At 58.1% G+C, this 15,186-nt stretch overlaps 1 protein-coding gene across 1 annotated transcript; it reads right to left on the bottom strand.

Annotated features, from left to right (window-relative positions):
• Positions 1-582: 582 nt before the first annotated feature.
• On the bottom strand, positions 583-4,660 carry JUND (JunD proto-oncogene, AP-1 transcription factor subunit). The gene has a single exon (XM_019736976.2). It carries the CDS (start codon positions 2,273-2,275, stop codon positions 1,235-1,237), a length of 1,041 nt encoding a protein of 346 aa, XP_019592535.2. The 5' UTR covers positions 2,276-4,660; the 3' UTR covers positions 583-1,234.
• Between the last annotated feature and the right edge of the window lie 10,526 nt (positions 4,661-15,186).

The following is a 15,186-nucleotide window of genomic DNA, read 5'->3' as shown; positions in this document are numbered from 1 at the left end:
TCCACAGAATATACGCACACCTGCAGTCCGAAAGGCAGACTGCCTAGGTCAGATCCCACCTGGGCCACCTTCCTTCTGGTCCTGAGGCTGTTTCTCCACCCACTAATCAATAAGAAATAACATTGAGTACCAACTGTAAGCCAGGCACTGCTCCGTAAACAAAATTTCTTAATCCTCACTTTATATATAGTAGGTTTATGATTGTTCTGCCCATTTCACAGACACAGGCCCAGAAGTTTCAAGTTTCTGCCTTTTCCATCCTGCCTCGAGCTGGGGCTGTCCACTTTACATCCTGCAGTCACTCCTCACCACAGCGGGGACACCCGCAGGGTCGACAGTTCCAAACGCTGGTTGGAGTCTCCAGCTTCCCCGCCCAGCCTGGACATAAGTCGGCCCCGCGCCCAGGCGCGCCTAGATGGCGCTCGCTGAGCGCCAGATGTGCGGGGCGCCTCCCAGACGCCGGCTCCCTCCTCTGAGCAGGGGTGGAGAGAGAAGAACAGAGGCGAGGGGGGAAGGGAGCGGGCCAGGCCCCGCCCAGTCCATTAGGCCTCGACGAGGGAAGGAGGAGGCGGAGAGCCGAGCTGGCATAAGGAGACTTTACTGAAAACAGAAAACGGGGCGAACCAAGGATTACAAACAGGAATGTGGACTCGTAGCAAAACAAAACAGGAGAAAAAAAAAACGAAAACAAAAAACAGAAAAAAGGGCGGCATGAGGTGTCGGAAAGACGGAAAGGGAGGGAAAGAGCGAGGAAAGGGGGGGGATTTTTTTTTCTTCCCATTTCTTTAAAAAACCAACAGGAAAACACACACGCACACAACCAACGTTTGTTCCCGAGTAGAAACATAAATAGGGCAGAATCGAACACTGTTCTCTCTTCCAAATGCAAAAAAAAAGAAAAGAAAAGGCAACGCAGGGCTTGAGGCTGAGCCCCCTCGGAGCCCCCTTCGGTGGCGGTGCTTACAAAGGAGCGGCCGGGCGCATAGATTTGTGCAACACAGGGTGGCCGCGCGCGGAGAACAGAGGCAGCGCAAGGGCAGGGGGGTCATGCGCTTGCCCCCCGGGAGCAGGGGGTCCAGCTTGTCGAGTCTGAGGCGCCCTCTCCGAGTCCTGGCACCATCGTGGGGGGGGTCCCCGGCGCCGCGCCCTCTCCGAGTCCGGGGCACCCACGCCCCCCCCACGCAAGCCCGCCTCTCGGGGAGGGGGGGGCCGCGCATGCGCCCGGCGCGCAGGCTCAGTACGCGGGCACCTGGTGCTGGGGCAGCAGCTGGCAGCCGCTGTTGACGTGGCTGAGGACCTTCTGCTTGAGCTGCGCCACCTGCTCGCGCAGCAGGCTCGCCGTGGACGCCAACTCCGAGTTCTGGCTCTTGAGCGTCTTCACTTTCTCCTCGAGGCGCGAGATGCGCTCCAGCTTGCGCTTGCGGCACTTGGAAGCAGCTATGCGGTTTCGCAGCCGCTTGCGCTCCGCCTTGATGCGCTCTTGCGTGTCCATGTCTATGGGCGACAGCGGCGGGCTCTCACCGAAGCTCGGCACGTCGGGCACTGTCTGCGGCTCATCTTTGAGCGCAGCCAGGCGCGGCGGCCCCAGCACGCCCGGGGGCGGCGGCGGGAAGGGCACGGGCTCGGCGGCGAAGGCTACCGTCGCAGCGCCCCCTGCGCTCCCGGTGCCTCCCGCATAGCTGCTCAGGTTCGCGTAGACCGGCGCCTCGGGCGTGGCCGCCGCCGGGGCCAGCTCGCCGGGAGGCGCGGCGCCCGCTGCCGTGCCCGAGGGTCCCCCAGCCGAGGCAGCAGCGGAGGCCGCGCCCGCACCCAGCTGGTTCTGCTTGTGCAAATCCTCCAGGGCCTTGACAAAGCCTTCGGCGAACTCCTGCTCTTCGCTGGCCGCCACCTTGGGGTAGAGGAACTGCGTGCTCGTCGGCGTAGTGGTGACCAGCCCGTTGGACTGGATGATGAGGCGCTCGAGTTCAGGCGAGGCGAGCTTGAGCAGCCCCAGGTCCGGCGAGGCGAGCAGGCCGTCGGGGGGCGCCGCCCCCGGGGCACCGTCCGTGCGCAGGGGGGCCGGGGGCGGTGCGGCTGCGGGCTTGAGCGCCGCCGCCACCTGCTCGCTCAGGCTCAGCGTCAGCGCGTCCTTCTTCATCATGCTGCCGGCCGCTGCCGTCGGGGGCGCCCCGGGAAACAGGCGACCCGGGGACGCGAAGCTGCCGCCACTGCCACTGCTACTGACGCCGCCGCCCAGGCCGCTTAGCGCCTCATCGCCGTAGAAGGGTGTTTCCATCCTCCGCCTCCCCCGCCGCGCCGGCCCGGGGGGGGAGGGGAGTGGCCGCGGCCTCCCGAACGGCCCGCGCCCCCCCCCGTACACTCGGCCCTATGCCCGCCCCGGCCGCGGCCGCTGCGCCCGGCCCTCCGCTGGCGGCGGCTCCTGCGCCGCGTAGCCCGCGCGCCCTCTTATAGCCTCGGCCCGACGCGATGAGCTCACTGCCCCCGTTCGCCATTGGGTGCGGGTGACGTCGCTCATTTACATGCCGGGGCGGGGCCAAGCCACCGACGCCTCCCCAGCTGCTGTTACCTCGGTGACACGCGGTAAACGGCACAACAGCGCGCAGCCTTGTGGGTTGACGTCATGGGGGCGGACCGCGCGACGGGGCCGGGTCACCCATCCTCCCGAGAGCTGTGTACGACTCAGGCCCCCAGCGCCGCCTCCCGCCAAGGCACGTCCCGGGTGGCGTGATGGGCCCAGCCACCAGGCGCCCGCCCCGAGGCTCCGCCCTCCGTCCGCGCGTGGGGCCCGGCGGGTGGACCGGCCCCCCGGGACTGGGGCGGGTGGATGGGGCCCGGATGGATAAATAACTCTGGCGCCTACTGCTCCACTGCGCTGACGGTCCTTCCCTTAGCGCGCCTAGGCCAGGCTTTGAGCGCACTAGGAGCTGAAGGCCTGGGGGAGCTGTCCTTGTGGTTCCTGGGGGTGTGGACCATGTCTACCTTCATCCACCCCACCCCAATGTCCGGTGGTGTGTTTGCCCCAGAAAGACGGGGGATGGGAGAAGAGCGCTGCCTGAAGTTTCTGGGAGCGCTTTGATCCTGATACTTTTCACTGGGTGCGGTCTAAAGTGTGGGGTCCGAATTCCTGACTTTACCGACGCGAAACTGAGGCTGGGCGAGTGACCTTTCCGCGCGGCCTGGGCTGTGCCAGGCTTGAGCTCTTATCCACCCAGTAGAACCTGGTGACCATGCCTCTGGGCAGCCGCCTACTTTCTAACTCTGTCTGCCAGAGCCTGCTGTGGGTCCCCGGGTGAGGATGCTCAACTCTAGGACCCCTCACAGTTTCTTCCTTAGCCCCTGGCTGGGCTGTTAAGTCAGGAATCCCAGCTAGTAATTATTATGGGCTTATTACTATTATCGTGCCGGTCAGGGCTTAATAGGCTGCCATAAAGCCTGGCTAGAGATGGGATGTGAGAGAGGAGGGAGGGGCCAATGTCTCCAATACTCCCAAGGGATCCTTGGGACATCTGAGTCTGACCAACAGTCCCTACACACATGGCTCCCACTGCACTCAGGATGAAGCCCGCTCCTCATGCAGGTAGTGGAAGTTCCACACACCCCCTCCCCTGACACTCTCTGACCTTTCACCCTCACCCTCTCTGAGCCTTGGCTTCCCAGCTCCTTGCTGCCCCAGGGCCTTTGCATGTGCTATGCCCTCTGCCTGGTGATCCCTTGACCCAGTGCAAATGTATGTCCTCAGAGAGGCCCCCTCCCACTCACTTTGTTCCCATTGAACCTATTGAATTTGTATTCATGGAACTATCCAGAATGATGGGGTGGATCGTAATATCCCAGAAGGCAGGGACCTTGTCTATCGTGGGCCTGGTGGGTCCTCAGCTCCCTGCACAGAGCCTAGCATACAGTGGACGTGGAATGTTAAAGAAGAACACTGCCTGGTGGGGTTTCCTGTGGCAGTCTCTGTCCTAGAGTTGTGTGACTGGCCTGTGGGCAGGAGCACCACCACCTCCTCTCAGCTCCCTTCCTCACCTGGCCCTGCCCCTAAGTGGGCTCTGGAGCAAGTAAGCCATGAGGGAAGCTGTGACCATGAGCAAGAGACCTGGACTGGCCTGACGGGCAGAGGGCTGGGTGTATGGGTGTGTGTCTGTGTACACACAATTGTCTATGTGTTCATATGTGGAGCAGGGTACCCATGTGTGTATGTGTCTGTGTGTTTCCAGGCACGTGGGTCTCTGTACCCTCCAGACGTGTACTCTTTAAGTCCCAGCCTGGGCAAAGGGACCCCTGTGGAAGGGAGTACAGCCCCAGCCCTTAGCCGGCTCTGCCCTGGGATCCCTCTCTGGAGTGGGATTGGAGAGGAGGGGGCCACTCTTCTCCCCAAGGCAGGAGGAGGGTGAGTGGTGGCCTAGGGAGGCTCCACCTTGACCTTGGGCTAAGACCTTGATAGGTGGGTGAATGTCCGGTGAACTGGGCAGAGCCAGCCTGAGCTGACTGATCAGCAGACAGGCCTTGAGAAATGGAGGCACAGGGAGGCCAAGGTAGGTTACTTCTCTGAGTCTCAGTTTCCTCATCATGAAAATAGAGCAAATAATCTTATCTACTTCATGGAGTATTGTAATTTTTACTAGATTTGCAGAAATAGCATGGGCTTAATAAATGTTCTCTATCATAGTTTTATTTTATTGTTATTCGGCCAAACTTAACTGCAGTTCTTTGGTCTGGAGTTCCCTCAGTCTGGAGTGCCTTTTCTTAGCCTCCAGGCAAACTCCTACTTATCCTTCAAAACCCACTTCCAGTGTTTCCTCCTCCAAGAAGCCTTCCTTAACCATGTCCCTGGGGACTCCCCTAGACCCCCTTCATCTGGCTGAGCCCTGTTCATCATTTGTGTCTGGCTCTATATGCCCCAGTCAGGGAAGGGAAAGGTCCTTGGAGCTGGGTGGAGAGCACCTGTCTTGGCCTTTAAGTGTGGGACCCTGCCTTTGGTAGACTCTGCCAGCTCCACTTCCTAAGGCCTGACTCCGTCAGGCTCTTCTGCTTGCACTTACTATTCCCTCTGACCCTTCCCTACCTTCTCCTTCCTCCCAGCTAGGGAGCCCCCTCTGGGACACCCTAGTCCTGCACCTCCATTTTACCAGCCCTGACCCCACAAAGCTGGGGAGGGGGGAATATGTCCAGATTTGTCTGTGAGACTGGGAGATTCTTAGGCAATTCAAGGGGGGCCGTAAATCCATCAACTAGCCCCATGTAGTGAACTAGGGATAACCATTCATTCATTTCACATATACTGATTGAGCACCTACTGTGAGCCAAGTGATGGGTACACACGAATGACATAAACACCCCCACCCTCCCAGCACAAGATCGGAAGGAGGAAGATGACAAACAGCTTTAAGGAGAATAAATGATGCCCCTTCTGTGGAAGGTGAAGGGAGGTGTTTTCGAGTTGGGTAATCTGGGAGGGGCAGCCCAAGAGGAGATGCTGAATGAAGGAGGAGCTGGGGCAAATCAGGAAATAATTCGAGGGCAGTGTCTCATACAGTGGGAACAGCAAGTGCAAAGGCCCTGGCGCAGAAGCGAGCTGGCCACATTGATGGAGGGTAGAGGCAGGTGGGTCTGGATGGGGGATCCAGGGAGAGAAGGAAAGCAAAGATGGCAGGGGGGCCTCCACCCAAACCAGAGTGGGTGGTATTTGTTCCAAGGGCAGTGGGATTGAGGGAGGAGTCAGTGATAGGGCTTGCCCAGGACTGCCTTTTCACCTTTATTCTCCCAGCCCCTCCTCGAGTATCGCGACATTATTCCACTTCTCAAAGCAGTGTCCAGAGGGGGCACGCGACCTGACCTACCGGGGGTCACACAGCCCAGGCCTGATCAGAGCTTGGCCCCGTCCCGAACCCTGCCTTCCCAACAGATGCTTAACCTGACACCCACCCGACCCCCATCTCCCGCCAGGGTTCCAATCCCCGCTGCTCTCACCTCTTGCCAGCACGAGATCTGCTTTCTTGTTTAAAGCGACCTGCAATTCGGTGTAATGTTTAGTCTTTATTTGAGGAATCAGAGAACTAAAAATCTACTGGATAAAACGGAAAGCCCCAAAGAAAAAGAAAAAAAGAGTCAAGCAGGAAACAGAAAGGGGTGACGCTGAGGGGCCTCCCAAGAGTGAGGCTTGCCAGGGATGGTCCCCTGCGATCAGGACCCTGCAGGGCTGGGTGCGACTTGTAGGGACAATCCTCTGGAGCTTAGGCTCCAAGGGCTGGGCTGGTGGGGACCCAGGTGGCAGGACCTCGGGCAGCCGGGGAAGGGGCGCCAGCCTCGGGCAGGGGGCGCGTCTGGCCCCGGCGCATTCCTGGGGATCCGATTACCGGAGTAGACGGCTGCCCCTCCCTCCCCTCCTGCCCAGCTTCCGCCCTCGCCTGGAGCAGGATGGGCAGTCAACTCCCTCTTCACTGCAGGTGTTTCTCCAGCCGCAGGGAGGAGACCAAGGCCCTGCCCTCTGGGCTGGCACCGGTTCTTTCCAGTCTCACCAGACCATTTTGCAATTCCTGCGCCGCCATCAGCCCCCTTCAGCACTGATGGAACCAGATGGACACCTGGCAGAGCCAGCTTTATGACCAGTGTCCCTGCTGACTGCTCCCTGAGGCTGTGGTGTGTCCCCAACCTTTCGCAGGCCCAGAAGAGTGGCTCAGTGCACTATTTGTTGATTGAATGATCAACCATGTGGAGTGAGCTTGAAGGGCTCCAAAAGGAGAAAACACCTTCTCACGCCAGCCTCCCTCACTCCCCAGGACAGGCAGGGGGTTACTCACCCAGTACATTTAATGTGTACTTGCTGTATACCCATGCCCAGATGAGGCCCTTTCACAGGTGGATGTTAAACCAGAGGGTTTAGGGAGTCAGAGGGTGATGGTGAATTAGACTTCACTAGACCAGCTTCAGAAGTTGATTTGTTTTTTCTTTGGGCGAACCTCAAGCACTATTATTTATCCATTCCACCACCCTCTGTTGAATACCTACTGTGTGCCTGGCCGTGTGCCAGTTGAGGGTTTTCAGCTCCCCATCACCTCCTGAGCTGATTATTCTCATGGGAGACAGGAAACAACCACCATCATAAAGAAGCACTGTCACTATTTTTCCTTTACTTCAACCCCTTTCTGTTTTTACTTCAGTAAATATATTTCAAAAGGGAACCTTGGTGTCACCACCAAGAATGGAAACCCAGTTTCTCTTGCCATAAACAGAAGGAAACCAAAAAACGATGAAATGAGAGCAAAACGCAGGCATTCCCCCCCACCACCACCACCTGGGGACACTTTGAGCCAGGCCTGATCAGTAATGCCCAAATGTCCAGAGAACAGTAAAAGCTGGGAAGCACCCAAACCAAGCCAAAGAAAACTGCCAGAGGGACCACAGGGACCCATTTGGCATTCCTGTGCCTGAGGGCCCCAGCACACAGTTGGTGCTCAATGTACCCAGCCTCAGTGATGAGCACATATTTTGGGGTTTGCCTGCATCAGCCAGCTCCCTCCCAAGGCCCTGTGGGATACTGACCCATTTTGGGGGAAGAGATGGAGGCAGCGATGGCAAGCAGTGGCCTCTTGGGGATGGGACCCCATAGGGCCTCTGTGGGGAGGCTTCAGGTTGGTTCAGTTAAGTGGAAGCTCCCACTTCCTCCTCAAAACCTTGGGGCTGCCCCCACCCACAGTCCTGTGGGCCCCTGATGTCCTTCCCTGGCTGCCTGGGGGTTGGGGAGGGGATTGTGTGAATCAATGAGTACATGTATAAATAAATGAGTGGATAAAGTAATGGATGATTTCATGAATGAATGAATGAGGGAATTAATGACCGGCTGCATCCATGCTGCCAAGATTGCAAGCCCAGTTTTGACATTTTTCCTTAAAATTCCACAACAGCCCCCAAAGAGGGAGGCCTGTCCCCGTTTTTTAGATGCACACACCGAGGCTCCAAGCAAAGCTTAGTTCCAATCTTGGGAAGACATATTGGAATCTACATACATCTTTGCTAGAAGACGGGGCTCCGAGTGCCTGGAGGGTGTAGAAGCAAACTGGAGCTGGACCCCTGTTTGCTGCCCGGGGCTGCCGGGCCTCAAGGAAAGGACCCAGGCTCCAGTGAGAGAATAGACTGAATGGGGGCGCGGCAGGCAGCGAAGGGAGCAGGGAAGAGGCGGGGTGAGGTGACGAGGGGCAGACTCCCACTCATATCAGGAAGGGGACCCAAGGAAGGAGCGCTCTCCCCCCCACTCCCACACGTGAGGCACTTAAACGCCAGCCTTGTCCCTCTCGGTCGTGGGGGCGGGGAGACCCCCCCTCCGAACCTGAGACCGCTCCCCCGTACTCCCTAGCGCCTTCCAGGTCTCCCCCAGCGCCCCCCCTGCCCCCGCTGCCGCCGCCTCTCCCGGGAGGAAGTGGTGAGAATGCGGGGGAAGGCCCCCATTCTCACTTCTCCTGGGGCAAGGCGGGGCCTGAGGGTCCCCTCCCGCGCCGCGAGAACGCCCCCCCACAGATGGGGGGCCGGGGAGCCAGAGGAGCCCTAAATTCTCGGGGCTTCTCTGGTTCTTATCTAGAAAATGCGGGAAGAAACTCGACCTTGAAATAGAGATTTGCTCGGTAAGAGGACCCCACCCCAGGCCCGAGGAGCTCCCCCAAGGCGGGGAGACCCAGCCGGACAGGGACACGCCCAGCCCTGGAGGGGGTCTGGGCTGGGGCGAGGGAGAGCCGTCACAGTAAACAGGACTCCGAGGGGGCGGGAGACGCCTTCCAGGCGGAGGGAATGCCACAGGCAAAGGCCTGGAGGCTGGACGGGACCTCCCACCTGGCCTGGCGGCTGGCCCTGCACGGGACAGTCCCGCGTCGGTCCCCCCACCCTGGCCTCTGGGGAGAGGAGGGATCTCGGGGGTCTCGGGTCGGCGGGCGGCAACGGAAGAGTTAACCCTGCATGGCGGCGGGATGGAGTGGCAAGGGGGGCGGGTGGCGTCAGCGCCGACGTCAGGGCGAGACGGGGCCGATGGACGCTGACGCTCGGGCCGCGCGGGAGGCCGTGGGTGTGTTGGGGAGGGTCCGCCCTCCAGAGTTCCCAACGCTGCGCCAACAAGGGGAAGCTGAGGCGCAGGGAGGGGTGTGGCCTAGTGGGCTGAACCCCGGCCGTCGGACCCCAGGCCGTCCCCGCCGCTCGCCCACGTTTTCCACTGCCGCCCTTACCACTCGCCCGTGCCCACGCCAAGACAGCCCCCAGGGTCGCCCAGCTGGGACCAATTTTTTTTTTCTTGTTTTCCAGCGTGCAGACGAAGCCGCCTAAATGAGCGCTGAGCGGCTCCGAGCTGTGTCCCGGTTAGTTGCCACATCTGCGGGGTCCTCATGTCCCCAACCGGACAATGGGAGAGAGCTGACATTCGCTGCAGACGCACGGCTCATACTTAAGGGATGAGGGGTGGGATGGGAGGGGATTCCAACCCCGAGGCGCGGAAGGAGAACCGGGAAGCCCAGGGGTCTGAGTGGGGGACTGTGCGAGGCGGTATTCGAATCCCCAGCTGGCCCCGCTCCCCTCCTTTCTTTCTCCTTCCTCCGCCCCCTCTCGTCCCTCCCCTACACTTCCCCCACCTCTCTCCCTTCTCTCTCCCTCCCATCCCCCCATTTGCCTAACTTGGCCGCCCCGCGGGGCCGTTAATTAAATACAGGGCTGGGGGGGAGGGTCACTGCACGCGGTTAACCCCTTCCCGGCCAGAATCTGGAAGCCTGCCCGGAGCAGGGGAGGGAGAGTGTCCGCTGCTGAACCCCCCTCCGCCCGGTACTTGCCCTAGGATAAACCCATTTGATGAATGGGGAGATTGAGACTAAAAGGCCTGTTCCAAGGTTTTGGGCAAGGCCAGCTTAGTCAGGTCCCCCGATAGGAGAGCAGGAGCATAGAAATAGCGGGAATGAAAGGGGAGATAGTGACTGAGATAGAGAAAGGCAGAAATGAAGGGAAGGACAGCAGAAGAGGAAAAATCTAGTGGAGCTAGACAGAGACCCCGGGAGAGGAGAGGAGAGACAGCTGGGGAAGGCTTGGGGGTGGGGAGACACAGGAAGAGACACGTTTATCAATCCATGTTTTTTTACTGGGATCCATGGCCCTTGGCTGGGGACTGGAACTAGTCTTCAGTCTCATTGGCATAAAGAGAAGATGACCCTGTAAATCTCTACAGTGAAGATGGAGTGACTGTCTCCCAGGGCAACACAATTAGGGCTGGTGGGGACGTGGAGGCCCCAGGGATGAGGAGTATGTATGGTGATAGGGAACTCAGGCCACCCCAACCTGGCCTGGAGGTTCCAGGGCAGGCTCCCCTCACTCACTGCTCACTGACCTCTGACTGGGCCTGAGCTGAGAGCCAATCTGCCCAGGGAGCCCCCACCCTGTCCTTGAAGCTCTGGGTCAGGTGAAGAGGACCCCAGACACTGGCTTTTCACTGCTTGGTTCCCCCTTCACTCTGCACACTGGATACTGTCATTCTCTAGCTAAGTAAACTGAGGCTCTGAGAGGGGCCCACATTCTTGGTGGGGGAACAATTGGAAAATTATGTAACAGCAGGCAGTGGCAAGAGCTAAGAAGAAATGTCAGGGAGGGGAAGTGGCGGGGGGGGGGGATAGAGGGTCTGTGACACCTTCAGACAAGGCTAGTGCGATGAGGGTGTTCAGGGAACAGTGTTCCTGAAAGCTGGGAGATACAGTTCTCAAAAGCCCTGAGATACAAATGCACAGGGTGTTGGAGGAGAATCGAGGAGGGGGCCTGGATTGGTTTCAGGAAGAGGGGAGATGCGGAGATGGTAAGGGTGGAGGGAATCACAGGGGCACTCAGGTCATTAGCAGCTGGCGTGGCGGGTAGTTGGAGTCCTTCCCAGCTCAGGTGGAGCCCGTGACTACCCTCCTCACCTCAGTTTCCCCACCAGTGCCTATGGTCCAGAGGAGGCAGGAGTGGTTCAGGGAGCATAGGGGCTGTCCAGGGTCACAGGGACTCATCTTCCCTCTGTGAGTGCCACCCTGGCCTCCCCGTAACTTCTGTGGCTCTCTGCTTTGGCCTGTCTCCCTGTGACCCCCTAGCTCTGCCCACTTATGCTGTCCAGATGCCAGCTCTTGCCCATGATATTTCCTCACCTGCAGTGTCCACTGTATGAGAGTCACCACCCCCTCTCAGGCAGAGCCTGGAGACCCTGCAAGGAGGGGATGGCTCAGGAGACTAAGGGGCTGAGAGGAATGGGGGAAGGTGGAGGTGAGCACTATGGTCCTTGAGTACTGTCTGCAGTCTGGGTAAAAATAGCTGCCCCCTCTGCCCCTGGCCGCTGCCCCATGAGGAGGCGGTAGTGACAGTGGCTGCTATGACGAGGGATGTGCCCCAAAGAGCATCCGGCAGGGCCTGCGTTGCCATGGCGATGCTGACTCAGAAGCAGAGGTAGGTAGCAGCATCTGGTACCCCGCAGGCCTGCCCCTGTGCTCACAGCACCCTTCCCAGCCCCCACCCTGCAGCCTTCACTCTGGGGGTGGCTTTTGAGACTGGAGAAGGGTGGGCAAGACCCAGAGGCAGCTGGATCAGTTCCTGCACCTGCTGGAAAGTGTGAGGTGCTGAGGCCCTTCTCCCTCTTGCTCCTAGTCTCTCACACTCTCTTCCTGGATCTCTTTCAGTCTCTCTGTCTTTCCATCTCAGAGTACAGCCCGGACCCTTCCCCACACCCCCCAGGACCTGCAGCTACTGTCTACCTCCCTTCCTCTCTCCCTCTCATTTTTCTTTAGCCACACCAGCCCATTCCCACCTCATGTCCTTTGCATGTGCTGGACCCCTGCCCAGAAGACCCTGAGGGTCTTCACCTGGCATTTATCTTGTTTAATTCTGGATTTCCTTATTATCTGTCTCTGTACTTCCATCTCCAGAGTATTAAGACCTACGAGATGGCCTGTGGCCTCTCTAGAGGCCTGTCTGCCTATCTGCCTTCATTTCCCTCATTGGGAAATGGGCAAAAGAGCACGATGGTCACAGTTCCAGTCTGACTTCACAGAAGGGTGTGGGGCAGAGATTAAGCAACTGTGCCTAGCACCGAGTAAACAGATCCTTAGAAATAGTCCAAGGCCATGAGCTGGGGAAGGAGGAACACAATGTGTTCCGTCCACACTGTGGAATATTATGCAGCCACGAAAAGGAATGAAACACCCACACAGACTGCAACATGTATGAACCTCGAAAACATGATACTGAGAGAAGCCAGATAGAAAAGATCACATGTATGATTCCATTTATATGAAATATCCAGAACAAGCAGATCTGTAGAAACAGGAAACAGATTCGTGGTTGCCAGGGGCTGGGGGAGGTAGGAATGGATATGAGGTTTCTTTTTGGGGTGATGAAAACGTTCTGGACATAGATAGAGGTAATGGTTGCACAATATTGTGAAGGGTACTACATGCCACCCAATTGTTCATTACAATGGTAATTTTATGTTAGTGAATCTTAACTACATAATAATAAAAAGGACATTGGGTGAAAACTAGGGAAATCTGAATAAAGTGTGGACTTTAGTCAATAATGGCCAACTTGCTGCATCTCCAAGACACCCCCCACACAACTGCCCTGGGGCCTTTGCACCTGCTGTCCCTCCAGCTGGAGGCTTTAGGAGACCGAGAAGCTGGATCAGACCCCAGTGGGCCAGGCTGCAGTCTGACTCCATTTGCTCCCCCACCTTCCCCTGGCCACCGGAAAGGTCAAGGTGCCTGCTGGTTAGGCTAGAGTGACCAGGAAGCTATCGCTGGGGTGATGTCAAGGACGATTGGTTGTTTTGGAGGGGACACTTTGCCCCCACCCCCGGGGAGGAAGAAGGATCTACAACCAAGGTGGGGTCCTGCAGCAAGTGGATGGGGGAAGCTATGGGGTTCAGTCCAGCTGGGGGCCCTGTTGGGGGGCCTGCTTCCTGCAGCCTCATGAACACAAACAGCAAGAATCATTTTCTCGTTTTTAAGGAAAAGTGAGTAAGTTTTCCCCGGGCAGCAGGACTGTACTCCAGCTTCCCCCTCCAGGAACAGGGACTTCTGGGGGTTTCATCAAAGGCTGCCCTTCCAGAAGGTTCTGGGAAAACCTCATCCAGGGCTCTCCATGGTGACAGAGAGGGAGGTCACCATGCTGACTTCCACATGAACTTGGGGACATCTCCAGCCTGGTTGCCAGGGACATTCAACATGCTGGAGGGGTACAGCATAGAAGGACAGGTCCCAAGGGCTCACAGGGACAGTTTTCAAAGCAGCAGAAAAGGGAATGAGGGAGATGAGGGAGGGGAAGACTCATGAGGACACGCTGAGTATTTTTAGGCACTGAATACGGTTCTGAAATATTTCCACGGCCACTCCCGAGAGTGAGCTCGGTGATTATTTTGGTACCCGGTTCCAGAGGAGGCGGGGCAGGGCTGATTCACCTCTGGCTGGCTGGGCCCAGAGCAGGATGGGGCTCTTAGGGCAGGGGCCTGGAAGGTGACCACTCACCAGCCCAGGCCAGGCGTCCGGTGCTGGCCTCGGGGGCACAGAGGACAGTGGCCTGGCTGCTGCCCATAGGGTGGCACCTCCACTCAGGGCACCCCTGCACGATGGGCCAATCACATTGACCCTGAGGCTTACGGAGATGAGGAGGGTCCTGGGTCAGGCTTCAGACTCCACAGGTGCTCTGTAAATAGCCACTTGGAGACGGTTTCAAGCATGAATGGAGCACCTGCTGTATACCAAGCATCTTTCCTTCTGTAATCCGACAACCCCCTTGTGGTGGAGTCTACTATTATCCCCACTACTGGTGAGGAAACAAGCACAGCAGGGTTAAACTTGGAGGGCCCCTTGCAGGCCTCAAACCCTGCTCCTCAGCTGAAGCTGCAGTCAGAGGAGTGAATTTTAAAGCAGGAGCTGAACTCACCTACCTTACCCCCTGCCCCAAAGACTCCAGGTTGCTGCTCTGTGCTTGACATAATGGAACTGAAAAAAGGTAAATGGATCCTCCAAGTTCAAGGAGATGACAGGGAGGAGTTCTGAGGCTCTGGAGCTGTGTGACCTGGGGCAGGGCCCATACCCTCTCTGTACCTGTGCTTGGGAGCGGGCCACAGGACCTCAGGGGCTTTGCACTTGATGTTCTATCCATCTGTTCCCTGCTCTCTTCCCATGGTCAGTGGCTTCTTGACCTGGTGCTGGTTTACGTCCCCTTAGCAAGGCCTCCCTTTCTATGCTGTGGAAAGGTCCTGGACTTCCTGTGGAACGGGGATCCCATCCGCCTGGGTCCTCATGGCACCCTCGCCCCTTCTGCCACTTCTGGGGCCTCTACCCTGGGCTGAGCTCCCAGCACAGCTTCCTCCTGGCCTCCTGGCTTTCCACTCTTGCCTCAGTGTGTTGTGGAAACTTCTGTGACTGCTCGATCAGGGCCTTCACCTGTCCCATTTCCTGCCACCTCACTTGGCTGCCATTCCCATACTGTTCAGGGCCTTTGCACGGGCTGTTCCTCCATCTGGAATGCTCTTCCCCAAAGATGTCTGGCTCCCTTGCCTCCCTCAAGCCCTTCTCAAATATCAACCTCTGATCTTTTCTGACCACCTCTCCTCCCCACCCTTGCTTTCTTCTCCAAAAGCACCTGGGGCGGGGTTGTGGCCCCTGTCCTTCTGTCCTCAGCCAGCCCTTTTCCCATCGGGGTCGGTGGCTTCTCCCACTGAGGTCATCTGATTGGGCACAAGGCCATCCTCTATACCCCACACTGGCTAAGCAGCCCTTTGTCCACAGAGGAATGGCAGAGGACACTGGGGCACGCGCTGAGCCACTGGGAACACTTACAGCCAATGTCAGAATGTGCTGGGCCCGAGTCCAGCTGGAGGGTGGGAAGGACACCTGCCATCATGTCACCTGGTCAGGGCTCTAAAGAGGCATTAACACACAGAGCCTTCGACTGAAACTTCACAAAAGCCAAAACACCTGGAGGAGGTGGGGGTGGTAGGCTCAGGGAAGGGCTTCCCAGACAGCCCAGCTTCAGAGCCTGCTGGAGGAGGAGAAATGGCATGGAGGTGTGTGCACGCAGGGGTGATGAAGAAAAGCAAGAGACCTCCCCACTCGGTTCCTTGTGGGGTCCATGACCCAGAAATGGGCTCTGGGCCCCAAGGCCCTGCTAGCTGGGGCCCAGGCTAAGTCACACCTAGGC

Source organism: Rhinolophus sinicus, linkage group LG07 (assembly GCF_036562045.2).
Source record: "Rhinolophus sinicus isolate RSC01 linkage group LG07, ASM3656204v1, whole genome shotgun sequence".
Taxonomy (NCBI): Eukaryota; Metazoa; Chordata; class Mammalia; order Chiroptera; family Rhinolophidae; genus Rhinolophus; species Rhinolophus sinicus.
Note: the sequence above shows the minus strand (reverse complement) of the source record. Positions and strands in the feature narration are given on the sequence as shown.